Source organism: Dipodomys spectabilis, unplaced genomic scaffold (assembly GCF_019054845.1).
Source record: "Dipodomys spectabilis isolate Male_0828 unplaced genomic scaffold, ASM1905484v1 ptg000495l, whole genome shotgun sequence".
Taxonomy (NCBI): Eukaryota; Metazoa; Chordata; class Mammalia; order Rodentia; family Heteromyidae; genus Dipodomys; species Dipodomys spectabilis.
The window spans coordinates 154,644-168,645 of NW_024871172.1; the positions used below are offsets into that span (position 1 = coordinate 154,644).

Below are 14,002 nucleotides of genomic sequence, written 5' to 3' on the forward strand. Positions count from 1 at the left end.
GCCGCCTGGGAAAGTCACCGAGACCAGCTAGAGGGGAAAGAAAAATGCCAGAGATTGAAGTTCCAAACGCGCTGAACATTTGTACCTTGACCTTCTAGCCCCAAAGCCAGCAATAGGATGGCTTGGGTTGCCAGCGCAAGGAACACAGTGCAAGGCCCCAGACTTCAGGCAGGCTTAGGGCTATCCCAGCACCAACCCGAGTTCTTTAAAAGTGCCCAGAGACCACTTCCTGTCCACTCGCAGCTGGGATCCCACATATCTGCAGAGAGGCACAGGACGCCCGAGCACAGCCAAATGCAGCCATACATAGGGGAGCGCAGGCCTAAATTCCAGCCAGTAGGAACAGTCGACCAGCTAAGAAGCGGGTGCAGGGCACTGCAAGGAGAGCAGGCTTAACGTTCTGACCGTAAAGTAAAGCGGACCCTGAAGGAAACCGAAGACAAGTGCCTTTGAATCAGGCCTCCCACAGAATCCTAGCAAACAAAGGCTCTTAGCCTGTCTCACCCAGAACTTGGAGATCACAGGCTGAAATAATCGGCAGCCAGGTACCCATAGATGTCTGTGGTCCAGAGTACATGCGCACGGCCTGAGGCCAGCAGTAGCTGCTGCAATTCGGCCTCAACACGGGCAAACTTCTCCTCATTGATGGAGGCCTAGAGCAGGACAGATGCAGGTGGTGGCCAAGGCAGGCCATCATAGCAGTCCACATGGAAGGGGTACACCACAGTACACAGCTCAGCCTGCACTACTGAGTCCCGCAGCAGATCCTTGAGGCCTGCCATGGATAGTGGGTTTCCACAGAGACAAGATAGTGGAGATTAGCACAGCACGTCAAGGTGGGCAACGTGGCCAGCAGCTGGGCACCAGCAAACTGGCATTCAGTCAGCTCAAGATGCAGCAAGGTGGCTGCTGCTGCCTGCAACAAACCCTGAAAGGGCACCAGCTGGCTGCCTGACAGGTCATTGCCACTGAGGTCCAGCTTCTTCAGGTGGGTAGCATGGGAACTCTGTGCTAGGAAGTGCAAGTCTTCAGGCAGCAAAGCACAGAAGGCCAGCTCCAGGTTTTCCAAGGGGTTCTGTAGGGTACTGCAAAGACAGAGAGGACAGAGAGTCAGATAGGGATGCCCAGGAAAGGATCCTCACAGAGGGGACAGGCAAAGCAGTGGTAAAGCCCACACACCTGAGCAACTGGTCCAGTCTGCCTGAAAGGAGAGAGGAGCCAATGCTGAGCTCCCGCAAAGAGGCAAAGCGGCCCATCTGAGCCAGGAAATAGCGGAAGTTGTCTTCGCCATCCACAGAGGGCTGTCTTGAGTCAACATGTACATAATGCAATCTAAGGCTAGCCAGTTGCTGGAAGTGGGCCACATGTGGGATGATGACAGACAGGCCACGCAGGCCCAGATTGCTGAAGCGCATGTCTACATGGCGCAGGCAGCCTGCATCCAGAAGCGCAGCAGGGCTACAGTGTTGCGCATGGGCAGGTCCTCAGCCTGGAGGTCCCGGCAGCAGAGCCGCAGCGCGCTTCTCACACTGCTCTGCAGGGCCTCACGCAGAAATGTGTAGGAGGCCCAGTTCACACGAAGGTCCACACGAACCTGCACAGGGACAGGAACTAGCCCTGGCTTGGAAGGCCCACCCTGGTGCAGGGCGATACATGTGCGGGCCACGGCTGCTGTGCAGTCCCACACGCTCATAGTACCAGTGTCTTGTTCCATACCATCATCCAGGAGGCCAGTCATATCCAGAACCCGCAAGACATGCTTCCTGGGAGCAGGAATAGCCTAAGACGAGGGGCAAGGGGCAAGGGCCCACATCCCTCCCTGCCATTTTAAGAGCAACAGCCCTGTTCCCACACGGAACTCTAGCTAACCTCAGGACCACAGCCTCGAACCTCTTCAGGGAAGCCTTATTAGTCCCCTAGGTCTACCTATGGGCCCCTCAAGTAAGTCCATACCTGCAGAGGGGTTGTGTGCCAGCCCCAGTTTCTGGAGTGTGGAGACGGGCAGTCAGCCCCAGGATCACAGCCTGTATGCTCTCTGTGCTAGGCTGTTCCTGCAGCAGGGCACGGCTACAGTGGGTACACTCCTGCAGCAGCTGCTGGAAGCTAAGTAGTGGGAAGGGCCATGTGTGCACCAGCTCACGCAGCACAATTGTCCTCTTGTCCATGAAGGCCACCTTAAACAACAGGGGAAAAGCTCTCTGGGAAGCAGGGGCAGAGCCTGGTAGGCAGCTGGCTGACACTGAAGCACCTGCTGTGTACACAGGAATACAAGTGTGTGCATGGCGCTGCGCAGGGCGGGCCGTCACCTGCAGGAAAGGAACCTTCAGTTCAGAAGACAAACCCTAGGCCTCCGTCAGGCCATACCCTCTCCATATATCAGCGGTGGGGAAGCCCACACAGTGCCTGGAGTTGGCAATGAATAGAAGATAGTGACACAAAGGAGCATAGCTCGAATGGCAGAGCTGTTTGCCTACCAACCATGAGACCTGTTCAGTCCTTGGAACCAAAAACCAAACAAAAAAAAACACATGTTAAAGTCCTAACAACTTTGGCTGGGCAGTTTTACAGGAGACAAAGCCACGCTTAGGAAACGTGTTGCTAGAGAAAGCAAGCAGTACACGACAGTACATCAATAATATGCCAGCCTATGTGTGACTCAGACAAATGGCTTTGATGCTCTATGGAATCCAAATTGAATCTCCAGGCCTCCAAAATCACAAATATGCTTCAGAAATCCTTCCTCAAAAGTAGAATAAGAGGCTGGGAAGGTGGCTCAGTGCTAGAGTGCTTGCCTCCCATGCATGAGGCCCTGGGTTTGATTCCTCAGCACCACATAAGCAGAAAAGGCCAGTAGTGCTGTCATTCAAGTGGTAGACCATTAGCCTTGAGCTGAAGAGCTGAGGGACAGCGCCCAGGCCCAGAGTTTAGGCCCCATGACCGGCAAAAAAAAAAAAAAAAAGCCAGGTGTCGGTGGCTCATGCCCATAATCCTAGCTATTCAGAAGGCTGAGATCTAAGGGTGGTAGTTTGAAGCCATCCTGGGCAGGAAAGTCTGTGAGACTCTTATCCCCAAACTACCAAAAAAACGGAAATGGACCTGTGGCTCAAGTGGTTGAGCACTAGCCTTGAGGAAAAAAGCTCAGGAACATTGCCCAGGCCCTGAGTTCAAGACCCAGGACCAGCACTAAATAAGTAAATACCACACCACTTTTCCCACAGTCTCTCATCAGCACTACAACAGGTAGAAAACCCCCAAGCAAGGTCAGCAGCCATGCTAGGAATCCCTTTCTAACTCTTCTCACAGATCCGCTCCAGAGCTACCCTTAAACTTTATCAAACACACACGGCTTAGTAAGCACCAGGACCAACAGGAACAATGACCACAGAACCCTGAGTCTATGAACCTAGCCTATGAAATCTAGTCTACCTCCAGAGATATTTTCACTTGGCACAAAAACTCAAAAATAAAAAAGCGTTTCTGTGGTCCTTGCCACCTACCTCTTCCCTGAGAAACCAATGTGGACAGAGACCATCAAGGCGATTCATTCAGAAGGGCCCTGGCCTTGTCAGTCAGTTTCAGACAAGACAGAGGTAACTACCAAAGTAGTCTTATCTAAGATGCGGGTCAGCCTTGCTGCTTTCTGGGCCTCGCCCTCAGCACTGCACCTGCAACCACCTCTGACAGACTGGAAAACTAAGTCCTAAGTCACTGTAGGGGAAACGGGTGAGGAGCGGCCCGGCTGCGGGGGCCCGGGGCCGGCCTCCCGGGGCCTTAGGCAAGTCACCCAGCGGTGCCTTCCCGGGACGGCCCGGCCCGGCCCCGCCCCGCCCCGCCCGGTCCCGTGCAGACAGATCCCGCGGGGCGAGGACGACGCGCTCCTCATCAGCTGGGCACTGCCGGGAGAGGAGACGGGAGCAGCGGCCTGGCCGCGGGGGGAGCTCCGCTGGGCGACGCCGCGACCCGCACAACGCGCCGGGGCAGGCCTGAGCCTCCGGGCCAGGCGCCCGCCGGCCCCGAGGCCGCGCTGCGGCTGCGGAAGGCACCCGGCCCCGTCCCTGCCCGCCGTGGGGCAGGGCCGGTCCGGGGCTCCCGACGCGCCAGCCTCGCTCCCCGGCGCCCGGCTGCCCGAGAGCGTCCGGGGCCGCCCGTCCGCACCCCACGGCCGGGCCGCGGCGCCCACCGAGCGGCCGCGCTCACCAGCCCCGCCGCCTCCGCGGGCCCCGCCCCTCACCGCGGCGCACGGAGATGACGCAAACGCCCGCTATTGGTCGCGGGTCCCGGCCCTCCTCGCGCTCCCATTGGCTGGCGGCCGGGACGCTCTCACGGCGGGAAACTCGTGGAGCGCGGAACCCTGGCGGGATGGAGCGGCTGCGGGACGTGCGGGGCCGGCTGCAGGCGTGGGAGCGGGAGTTTGCGCGGCTCCACGGGCGGCGGCCCTGCCAGGTGAGGCCCTGCCAGGCGGGGGCCGGGCCGGGGGGGGCCGGGGCCTCCACTGACGCGCTCCTCTCGCAGGATGATGTGGAGGCGGCGCCGGAGGAGACCCGAGGTGAGCCCGCGGCCGGGCGCGGCGGGGCCGGGCGGCACGGAGGAGTCTCGGCCGCACCCTGACCCGCTGTCGCTCACCCAGACCTCTACAGGGAGTATCGTACTTTGAAACAAGCTGTGCGTCAGGCCTGCCGCGCGGCCCGCAGCTCCGGACCGGCGCTTCCCGCGGTGACCCAGGAGGTACCCAGCCCCGTCACCCCCGCTCCCCAGGCAGCTTCCTATATACGTGGCCAAGTGGCAGACGCCGTAAACAATCGCAGCCAGGCCTCTATCGTGGCAGAACTTGAGGGAAGAAGGGGCAGGGTGATCCGCGTCCATGGCTTGCTTCCGTGTGGACTGCTGCTGTCTCCCGCAGGCACCAGAGCCCAGCTGCTGGGGGTCCCACCTGAATCGGGCTGCAACCCAGAGTCCACAGCCTACTGTAGCGCAGAGCCGGTGGGCATCATCTGTTCAGGACTATGGGAAGAGGCTCAAGGCCAATCTGAAGGACACCACCCTGCAGGTGACAGGGGGCAGTGGCCTGGTCAGTGCATCCAAGTTAGGCACAGAGCTGCCTTTGGCCCAGGAGCAGGTTCACCAAGTGCCCCTTCTGCCCACCCTTCCCCATATCCATGTACAGATGGGCAGTCTCCTACATTGCCTGGTCTGTACTCTTGAGATGTGCGCAGGGAACCCTTGCCTTCAGTTTCCTGTCCCAGCCTCCTGCCACAGCAACTCATGGGCATAAGTCCCTGCTTACTGTCTTATCCTCCACCTCCCAGATTGGGCCAGCCCTGGGCAGAAGATTCCAGTCTTCACAAAGGCCCTTGTCCAAGGTGCCCACCCCAAGGCCACCAGATGCAAAGACCACCTCCACCCATGCAGATGAGATTGGTGATGTATTTCTCCAGCCTTCTGGACCCCACCCAATGCCAGGCCGACTCCAGCGGCTCCAGGCATCCCGGCGCCTTGGTCTGGGCTCTCTAGACCCCCACTGGCTGCAGCGGTGTCAGAACGTGGCCTCTGATTTTCCAGAGGCCCCCAGTGCCTGCTGGCCTGGCTTGGGTGCAGAGGAATCACCTTCTGTGGCCTCGGGTGATTTGACCATTCTTGGCCCTGACACTCAGGCCGAGGCATCTCCCCCGGGCCCAGAGGCTTCTTCCCCACAGGCAGCTAGGGTTGCTTTGGGGAGCTCCCCGCTCAGCAACAGTAAAAAGAAGTGGAAGTGGAGTAAGGAGAACCGGGGGAGCCCTGCACAGGGCCATTGGGATGGCAGCCACACAGCGCCTGAGGGGGCTGTGGCGATGGCTTCAGCACTTGAGAAAGACTCTCCAGAAGAACAGATAGAGGTGAATCCACCGCAGCCGCACAGCAGCTCAAGTGGAGTCAGGGCAGAGAAGGCCGAGGTCATGGCCCACATGCACACTCCCCCTCGACCAGCTGGCCTTGACAGGGGTAATTACGTCCGTCTCAACATGAAGCAAAAACGCTATGTGCGGGGTAGGACCCCTCGAGGCAGGCTCCTTCAAAAGCAGGTGAGATAGGAAAGGTGGGAAAGCGTTTGTCTTCCCCTCGACACTCTGTTGTACTGTTTCTGAATGGTTCTCCCTGTGTTTACTCCCCAGGCCCGGAAGCAAAAGTGGCAAAAAAAGGGGGAACGTTTTAGGGGTGGTAGACTTAGAGCCACAGTTGAGGATTCTTGTTTCCAGTGTGGGAAGTTGGGCCACTGGGCATCCCATTGCCCCCAGCCAGGTAAGACCGCCTCCCTGAGAAAGGGTCAACCACCACTGCAGAGAGGGTGCTGTGCTACACAAGGGCACTTCTTCCGAACAAAGGGTCCAACCAGTTCCTAACCCCAGGTCCAAGCACCATCCAGAAGGAGGGTAGCAAGGACAAGGATGGTGTACAGCCCTCTTCTGCTTTGGACAAAGCAGCTCAGTTGACAGGCACCACTTACTCCCACCTCCCTGGTGAGTGAGGGGAAGGGGGTGCTCCTAATCAGTAGCTCCTGTGCCAAGATGATTTTGGCCCAACCCTGAGCTACTGTAACATTAGCTTCTTGTCTACCTTGCCAGGTGAGGACACAGAACCTACTGAGCCCCAGCTCCAGGCCCCCCACCCTTCCCACCCAGTGCAACCCCTCTACCCACCAGGGCCCTCAGGGCAGGTGGCAGGTGAGCAGAATCTTACTGCTCCAGATCTTTACTGATGGGTGGAGACACTCAGGGCCCTGATGGTCAACGCCTGTGTCCACAGAGACCCCTCTTGAGGTGTTCCAGGCCTTGAAGCAGCTAGGGCACCAAGCCTTCCGCCCTGGGCAGGAGCAAGCAATCATGCGGATCCTGTCTGGTGAGTGTGCCGCCGGAGGCCAGAGCAACGCTGTAGTCTGGGAAGCAACTAAGCCTTACAGCTACCTTTTCTCTTGTCCAGGCATCTCCACGCTGTTGGTGCTGCCCACAGGTGCTGGCAAGTCCCTGTGTTACCAGCTTCCTGCACTGCTGTATGGCCAGCGTGGTCCCTGTGTTACGCTGGTGGTCTCTCCCCTCCTGTCACTCATGGACGACCAGGTGTGTGGACAAGGCCCTCAGCACCTATGGAATGCATTGACAACTTTGAACTGCTGCTCGTTTCCTGAGCCCACTGAGAACTTCCTTCTTCCCTTCCTTCCTTTCTTTCCTTTGCTTTTTTTTTTTTTTTTTTTTTTTTGGGTCCGGTCGTGGGGCCTGAACTCTGGGCCTGGGCGCTGTCCCTCAGCTCTTCAGCTCAAGGCTAGCGCTCTACCACTTGAGTCACAGCGCCATTTCCGGCTTTTTTTCTTTTTGCTTATGTGATGCTGAGGAATCGAACCCGGGGCCTTGAGCATGCAAGGCAAGCGCTCTACCACTGAGCCACCTTCCCAGCCCCTCTTTCCTTTTCTTGTGTGCCAGTAGTCCTGGGGCTCGAACTTGGGGTCTAGATGCTGTCCCTGAGCTTTTGTGCTCAAGGCTAGCACTCTACCACTTGAACCAGACACAGCTTCGTTTCTGGCTATTTTGGTGACTAATTTGAGATAAGAGTCCCATGGGCTTTCCTGCCAGGGTAGGCTTCAAACCACAATCCTCAGACCTGAGCTTCCTGAGTAGCTAGGTAGGATTACAGGTTTGAGCCACCGGCACCCACCCAACCATCTAGGTCCCTAGCCCCAGCATTCCTGAGCTCAGGCCCAGGGGTTTCTCCTAACCCTTCATCCCAGGAGGGATTCAGGGGTTACCAGGTCTGGGCTATCCCGTGACAGCACTGTATCTACAGGTGTCCGGCTTGCCCCCCTGTCTGAAGGTAGCCTGCCTCCACTCAGGAATGACCAGGAAGCAGCAGGAGTCTGTCTTGCAGAAGGTCAGGAGAGCTTTGCACACAGTGTACAGCGTGGGCAGGGGGCAGCCACCCAGGCGCCAAGCCACCAAGCAGCACCCTGACTGCTGCCTGCAGGTACAGGCGGCCCAGGTGCATGTGTTGCTGTTGTCCCCGGAGGCCCTGGTTGGGGCTGGGACCAGAAGCCCCGGCGCTCTCCCCCAGGCTGCCCAGCTCCCGCCAGTGGCCTTTGCCTGCATCGATGAGGCCCACTGCCTCTCCCAGTGGTCACACAACTTCCGGCCTTGCTACCTTCGTGTCTGCAAAGTAAGCCGTAGGTTGGGGTCGAGGAAGGAGTGGGTGAGGCCGGGCAGATGCGGGAGCGCCTCACTGTGGCTCCCGCCCCAGGTGCTCCGGGAGCAGCTGGGTGTGCGCTGCTTCCTGGGTCTCACGGCCACGGCCACGCGTGGCACGGCCCGTGATGTGGCCTGGCACCTGGGTGTCTCGGAAGACCTTGACCTCGTCCGTACGTCGCCCCCCATCCCCGCCAACCTGCATCTCTCCGTGTCCATGGACAGAGACCCAGAACAGGTAAACAAGCACACCCCAGGAGCTGGGACAGAGGCTTCTCCTCCTGTGCCCACCTACTGCTCTCCGTCAGGCTCTGGTGACACTACTACAGAGTGACCGTTTTCGTTCCCTGGATTCCGTCATTGTTTACTGCAACCGACGTGAGACTACAGAGAGAGTTGCTGCGCTCCTTAGGACATGCCTGTGTGTGGAGAGAGGCCCAGGACCTAGAGGTGAGCAAAGGCGCGGTCGGGGCCTGCCACAGCCTGCCGGGGCCCACTAACCACAGTCCGCCTTGCCCAAAGGTCAGGCCCCTGAAGCTGTGGCTGAAGCATACCACGCTGGCATGTGCAGCCGGGAGCGGAAGCGAGTGCAGCGGGCTTTCATGCGGGGCCAGCTGCGTGTAGTGGTGGCCACCGTGGCCTTTGGGATGGGGCTGGACCGGCCAGACGTGCGGGCTGTGCTGCACCTGGGACTGCCCCCCAGCTTCGAGAGCTACGTGCAGGCGGTAGGGCGCGCCGGCCGCGATGGACAGCCCGCACACTGCCACTTATTTCTGCATCCCCAGGTGGGCACCCCACCACTACAACCCTGGATGCCGGCCCTCCCCCCGTACCACGTGGGCTCTGGTTGCTGCCTTATTCCCACTGTTCCAGACCAGCCCCAGGTGCTGACTGGACGTGACTCTCCTGCTTCAGGGTGAAGACCTGCAGGAGCTGCGCAGACACGTGCACGCCGCCAGCACCGACTTCCTGGCTGTGAAGAAGCTGGTGCAGCGGGTATTCCCACCCTGTGCCTGCCCTTGGCTGCCCCCAGAGCAAGCCGAGGTTATCGCCGGCGTGAGGCCTGTGGCCGAGTCCTCTCCTTCGAAGTCCAGGCCCAGTGGCCAACAAGCAGCTCGTGTGCCAGGACCAGCATGCCCAGGCCATGAGCGGGCACTCCCAGTGCAGCCGATGGTGCAGGCCTTGGACCTGCCGGAGGAGGGTGAGGGGCCAGGGAGATGGGGGGTGCATGGAGGGGCCTTCCCCAGGCGCCCTGAGCCCTGCTTTGCCCACAGCCATTGAGACTCTACTGTGTTATCTGGAGCTGCACCCCCAGCGCTGGCTGGAGCTGCTGCCAGCCGTCTACGCTCAGTGTCACCTGCGTTGTCCTGGGGGCCGCACCCAGCTGGCCCACCTGGCCCACAAGTGAGCACACCCCGTCCCATTGAGGTTGAGGGCAGAGGACCAGGACTCTTAACCATATCTCAGGTTCCCCGGCCAGGTCTCCTCTTGTGGCTGCATGCTGGGCCAGGTGGCCGCCTGAGGACGCACGTGGGGGCAGCTGCTCCCTGCAGTTGGACGTGGTGGAGCTCGTGGAGTCCATGGGCTGGGAGCTGGTCTCTGTGCAGCGGGCTCTCTACCAGCTGCAGCGGGACCCCGGGCCAAGGACAGGTGTGCCTACCCCTCCCCCACCCTGGGCTCGGCCTGTCCCCTGCCCACCACCTACGTCTGACACACTTTCTAACAGATACGCTGCGGGACACCAGAGTGCTTGTGGAGTTCAGGGAGCTGGCCTTTCACCTGCGTAGCCCTGGAGACTTGACAGCTGAGCAAAAGGACCAGATCTGCGACTTCCTACATAACTGTGTGCAGGCCCGGGAGCGCAAGGCCTTGGCCCATCTGCGCCGGATCTTCGAGACCTTTCACAGGTGGGGAGGACCCGGGGGGGCGGGGGGGCGCCACGCTGATCCCGGAGCAGTTCTGACAGGTGTGTCCCACCCCCAGCGTGGCCTTCCCCAACTGTGGGCCCTGTCTGGAGCAGCCGGACCAGGAGCGCAACACCGGACTAAAGGCCCTCATCAGCCACTATTTTGAGGAAGAGGAAGAGGAGGGTGTGGAGGAAGAGCAGGGCTCAGAGCCCGGGCAAGCGCAGGTGAGCGTAGTCCCTCTGAAGGTGATTGCTGAGGCAGCGGGGAGCAGCAGACCCACTGCACCCCATAGTCTGACCCCTGCCTTCTCTGGCTTGAGGCTTCCTAGACTGCTCCAAGCTTGGCTGGGAGCTCCAGGGAGATGGTGTGCCGCCCGCCCACAGGTCCAGGACTGGGAAGACCAGATCCGCCGAGACACCCGTCAGCTCCTGTCACTGTGGCCAGAGCAAAGCTTTTCAGGTCGGGCTGTGGCCCGTATCTTCCATGGCATTGGTGAGGACGAGAGGCCTCCAGATGCAGGGCAGGGACCGGTGGCTGGGACCAACCCAGTCAGACTGTGTCTCTGCTCCCCCTTAGGAAGCCCCTGCTATCCAGCCCAGGTTTATGGGCGGGACCGACGCTTCTGGAGAAAGTACCTGCACGTGAGCTTCCGTGCAGTGATGCGCTTAGCCACAGAGGAGCTTCTGGTGAGGGACAGGTGACCGCCTTGCACAGGGGGCATTGCCCCACAGACATGACACAGCCTGGGCTCTGTGGCCACTCCACGGAGGTGTCAGGCGTGTGACTCATCAAGACAACAGTGGCCCTCAGTGGCCAGGACAGTAATCACTAGACAAAACAAACCAGCATTGGTGGGACAAGAAGGCTCCAAAACGCAGAATAAAACACACAGTGATGTTACAGGCCCTTCTTTCTGATGACAACCCTCAATCTGGCAGGACAGGCCCTCAGGCCCTAACCCCGGCCCTGACTTTAATAGGGAAAATGGCTGCTTAGGGTGAGGGTGGGAATTTGGTCAGAGGAGAGCAATCCCGGCGTGGGGGTGGGAGGAGCAGATTTGGTTGGGGACGGCTCACAAGTGCCTAGCCAGTAGGGTTCCACCCAAGGAGAAGCCGGGAATAAAGCAAAGTCAGTTGCATCTCATAATGCTCCAGACACGAAGCCATGCGCGTGGGGATTTATTGGCAGTTCTGTGATCTGACTCAGGCCAGGGTGCTGGGTGCCAGGCCCAGGCCCAGAAGAGGTAGGACTGAGAGTGTAAGGAAGAGAGTGAAGCAGGGATGCGGGCCAAGGCTGTCGGCCAGCACTCCAGCCAGGGCACCCAACAGCAGTTTGCCCAGAAGCTCCAGGGTGGCGAGGAGGCTGTAATGTGTGGCCTATGGGAAGGAGCCTGGGTGAGGGCCTCGTGGCTTCCCAGCCGTGAAGCCCTGAGGTGTCCCTGCCACATCTGCTTACCTGCAGCGTCCTGGGTGCCAGCTGGCTGCAGTGCATCATCATGGTGAAGGTGGCTGTGGTGACCAGGCCCCCCAGGAAATGCTGCAGACACAGGCTCAGCAAGGCCACTCCTGGGAGGGCGGAGGTCAGCAGTGCCCAGGGTTCCCGGCCCCTCCCCACCCTCCCCCAGGGTGGCGGCTTACTGCTCAGGGCCGTGCCAGTGGCCAGGCTGGCCCCTGGGGCGTCCAAATGGTAGAGCAGGGCCGTCTGGCAGGCCAGGCCCCCAAGCCGTAGCCATAGCACTGACTTGAGCAGGGAAAGTAGCTGCCTAGGGTGAGGGTGGGAATTGGGTCAGGTCCGGATTCCAGGTAGGGGTAGGAAAGGGAGCGAGCCGGCTGGCTGGGGAGGGCTCACCAGTGCCTGGCTAGGAGGGCCCCACACAAGGCAGAGCCAGCAATGGAGCACACCACGGCACCAAAGCCGTTCCACAACCCCAGTTCCGGGGCAGAAGCTCCTCGGTCCAGCAGGAGAAGTGGAAACAGGCTGCCAGCACCCTGCTCACCTGCAAGAAGCCATAAGCAAGGGAGGTCTCCATACCTGCCAAACTCCTACTCTGCCTCGTCTTAGGGGGCCACACATTGGGAGAGAAGTGGCAGTAGGCATTGGTCAAGCCCGGGATCACTGGGAAGCAACACCAGAACAGTTCCAAGGCTGCGAGCGGAGGTTAGTGAGAACAAGAGGCAAGGCCTGGGTGCCAAGCCGAGGCCCTAGAAGGAGGGCAGCCCCTCTGTGGGCCCAGAGCTCCTGGGGACTCACTCACCCAGCTTGTAGGTGAGTACAAAGCCTGCTGTCCACAAGGTCCCAGGCACTGCCATCACGTCCCGCGGGGGGTGGGAGGGCCCCGAGGGCGGAGGCCGGGGCAGCCCGCGCAGAGCTGGCGCAGCCCAGGCCAGCGCGGCGGCCAGCCAGTAGGTAGTGGCCAGCAGCATGAAGAGCAGAGGCCAGGACAGGCTGGGCAGAAGGCCCAGCAGCCCCCCACCAGCCAGCGCTGACCCCAGCTTGTAAGCCACCACCTGCACGGTGTTGCCCGGTCCCAGCTCCCCCGGCCCCAGGAGCCGCACGGCCGCCGCGTCCAGGGCCGCGTCCTGGACGGCTGCGCCCAGGTTCAGCAGCAGCAGCAGCCCCACCGCAGCGGCGGGGAGGTCGGCCCGGCCGGCTGGGGCGGGGGGCACCACAGCCAGCAGCCCGCACAGCAGGCCCAGTGCCGCCGTGCTGAGCGCCAGCCAGGCCCGCGGGGAGCCCCACCTGTCCACCAGCAGGGCCCAGGCCAGCTTGAGCAGCCACGGCGCGTGCAGCCCCCTGGCCAGGCCCACGCGCGCCAGGGACAGGCCGCGGGCCCGCAGCAGGACGGGCAGCAGGCCGGACTGCAGCCCGTGCGGGAGGCCCTGCACCAGGTAGAGGCCGGCCAGCGGCAGCAGCTTCCCGCGCATGGTGGGCAGGCGGGCGGGCGCCGGGGGTCCGCGCAGGGCCCCCGCGGGCCCGGCCGGCCGCGGGAGCTGCGGCCTTGCCCTTGGTCCGCCGGGCGCACCGCACACCTGGACGGTGGCCGGCTGGAGGACCACAGAGACCGCCGCGCGCAGAGCGTCGCTCGGCCGGCCCTCGGGCGCCCCCAGCGGCCGGCCGGGGCACCGTGGCCGCCAGGAGAAGGGTCACCCCTCCGGGTGGCCCTGCCCTCAGCCGCTGGCCTCTGCCCAGCGCCCCGGCCCTGCTCCTCCTGGGCCACCAGGCGGTGGCCCGAGGGCCCGGGAGGTGGAGGACGTCGGAAGGTCGGACCAAGCCGGCCGGTGCCACAGCCAGGCGAGGCTCACAAAGGCCTCGGGCCAGGCCGGCCTTCCTCCATCTGGAGAGAAGTCCACAGCAGCTGCCATCGGCGGCTCACACCGCATCCAGGCTGCTCAGAAGCATGCGATCTGAGGATCGTGGTTCAAAGCCAGCCCAGGTGGGAGAAGTCCATGAGGCTATTATGTCCAATGAACCACCAGAAAACCGGAAGAGGCGCTGGGCTCAACAGTGGAGCACTGGCCTTGAGCTGCAGGGCTGAGGGACAGTGCCCAGGCCCACAATCAACCAAAAACCCCGAAAACTTCCAGATGAGCACCGGTGGCTCATGCCCATCATCCTAGCTACTCAGGAGGCTGAAATCTGAATCACCCGGGCAGGAAGGGCCCATGAGACATCTCCAATTGCTCAAAAATGAGAAGTGGTAGAGCACTAGCCTTGAGCACAAAGAAGTTTAGGGACAGTGCCTAGGCCCTGAGTTCAAGCCCTACAACCAACAAAAAATGCACTTCCAAAATGGTGATGGGGTGAAATGGACGGGGGGGGGAGGACCTACAAAGGAGCAGCACTGGGACCTTGGCCAGCTGCCAGGTCCAAGTATTCTGGCAGACACGAAAG

The 14,002-nt window shown here is 61.0% G+C and overlaps 3 protein-coding genes across 4 annotated transcripts; 1 reads left to right on the plus strand and 2 right to left on the minus strand.

Annotated features, from left to right (window-relative positions):
• Positions 1-54: 54 nt before the first annotated feature.
• Positions 55-2,783, minus strand: Lrrc14 (leucine rich repeat containing 14). The gene is given in 6 exon segments (XM_042669402.1): positions 55-805; positions 808-1,085; positions 1,180-1,450; positions 1,453-1,763; positions 1,954-2,194; positions 2,197-2,783. Coding segments are annotated over 6 exon segments (1,473 nt in total). The 5' UTR covers positions 2,282-2,783; the 3' UTR covers positions 55-518.
• A 1,576-nt stretch (positions 2,784-4,359) lies between these two features.
• Positions 4,360-11,266, plus strand: Recql4 (RecQ like helicase 4). Of its 2 annotated transcripts, XM_042669400.1 has the most exons (22): positions 4,360-4,443; positions 4,513-4,546; positions 4,628-4,725; positions 4,901-5,047; positions 5,307-6,059; positions 6,150-6,276; positions 6,384-6,494; positions 6,600-6,698; positions 6,781-6,873; positions 6,955-7,091; positions 7,813-7,896; positions 7,990-8,178; positions 8,260-8,442; positions 8,513-8,654; positions 8,727-8,989; positions 9,120-9,405; positions 9,479-9,608; positions 9,685-9,854; positions 9,931-10,111; positions 10,188-10,335; positions 10,495-10,603; positions 10,688-11,266. In XM_042669400.1, the coding sequence occupies exons 1-22, from the start codon at positions 4,360-4,362 to the stop codon at positions 10,810-10,812; spliced, it is 3,693 nt and encodes a 1,230-aa protein (XP_042525334.1). In that variant the 3' UTR covers positions 10,813-11,266. The 2 variants fall into 2 exon arrangements, with proteins under 2 accessions (XP_042525334.1, XP_042525333.1); XM_042669399.1 differs by having other exon boundaries at positions 10,188-10,603.
• Mfsd3 (major facilitator superfamily domain containing 3) lies at positions 11,250-13,060 on the minus strand. Its single transcript, XM_042669404.1, has 5 exons — positions 12,366-13,060; positions 11,960-12,107; positions 11,749-11,873; positions 11,567-11,676; positions 11,250-11,487 (listed from the first exon to the last, which is right to left on the minus strand). Exons 1-5 carry the CDS (start codon positions 13,033-13,035, stop codon positions 11,314-11,316), a joined length of 1,227 nt encoding a protein of 408 aa, XP_042525338.1. The 5' UTR covers positions 13,036-13,060; the 3' UTR covers positions 11,250-11,313.
• Between the last annotated feature and the right edge of the window lie 942 nt (positions 13,061-14,002).

Coding starts and splice junctions, on each gene's coding strand:
- Recql4 (XM_042669399.1), top strand. CDS start 4,360: ATGGAGCGGCTGCGGGACGTGCGGGGCCGGCTGCAGGCGTGGGAGCGG. Junction 4,726..4,900: donor TTCCCGCGGTGACCCAGGAG/GTACCCAGCCCC, acceptor TGTCTCCCGCAG/GCACCAGAGCCCAGCTGCTG. Junction 6,060..6,149: donor GCAGGCTCCTTCAAAAGCAG/GTGAGATAGGAA, acceptor TTTACTCCCCAG/GCCCGGAAGCAAAAGTGGCA.
- Mfsd3 (XM_042669404.1), bottom strand. CDS start 13,035: ATGCGCGGGAAGCTGCTGCCGCTGGCCGGCCTCTACCTGGTGCAGGGC. Junction 11,874..11,959: donor GCCCTCCTAGCCAGGCACTG/GTGAGCCCTCCC, acceptor CCCTCACCCTAG/GCAGCTACTTTCCCTGCTCA. Junction 11,488..11,566: donor TGGCACCCAGGACGCTGCAG/GTAAGCAGATGT, acceptor TCCTTCCCATAG/GCCACACATTACAGCCTCCT.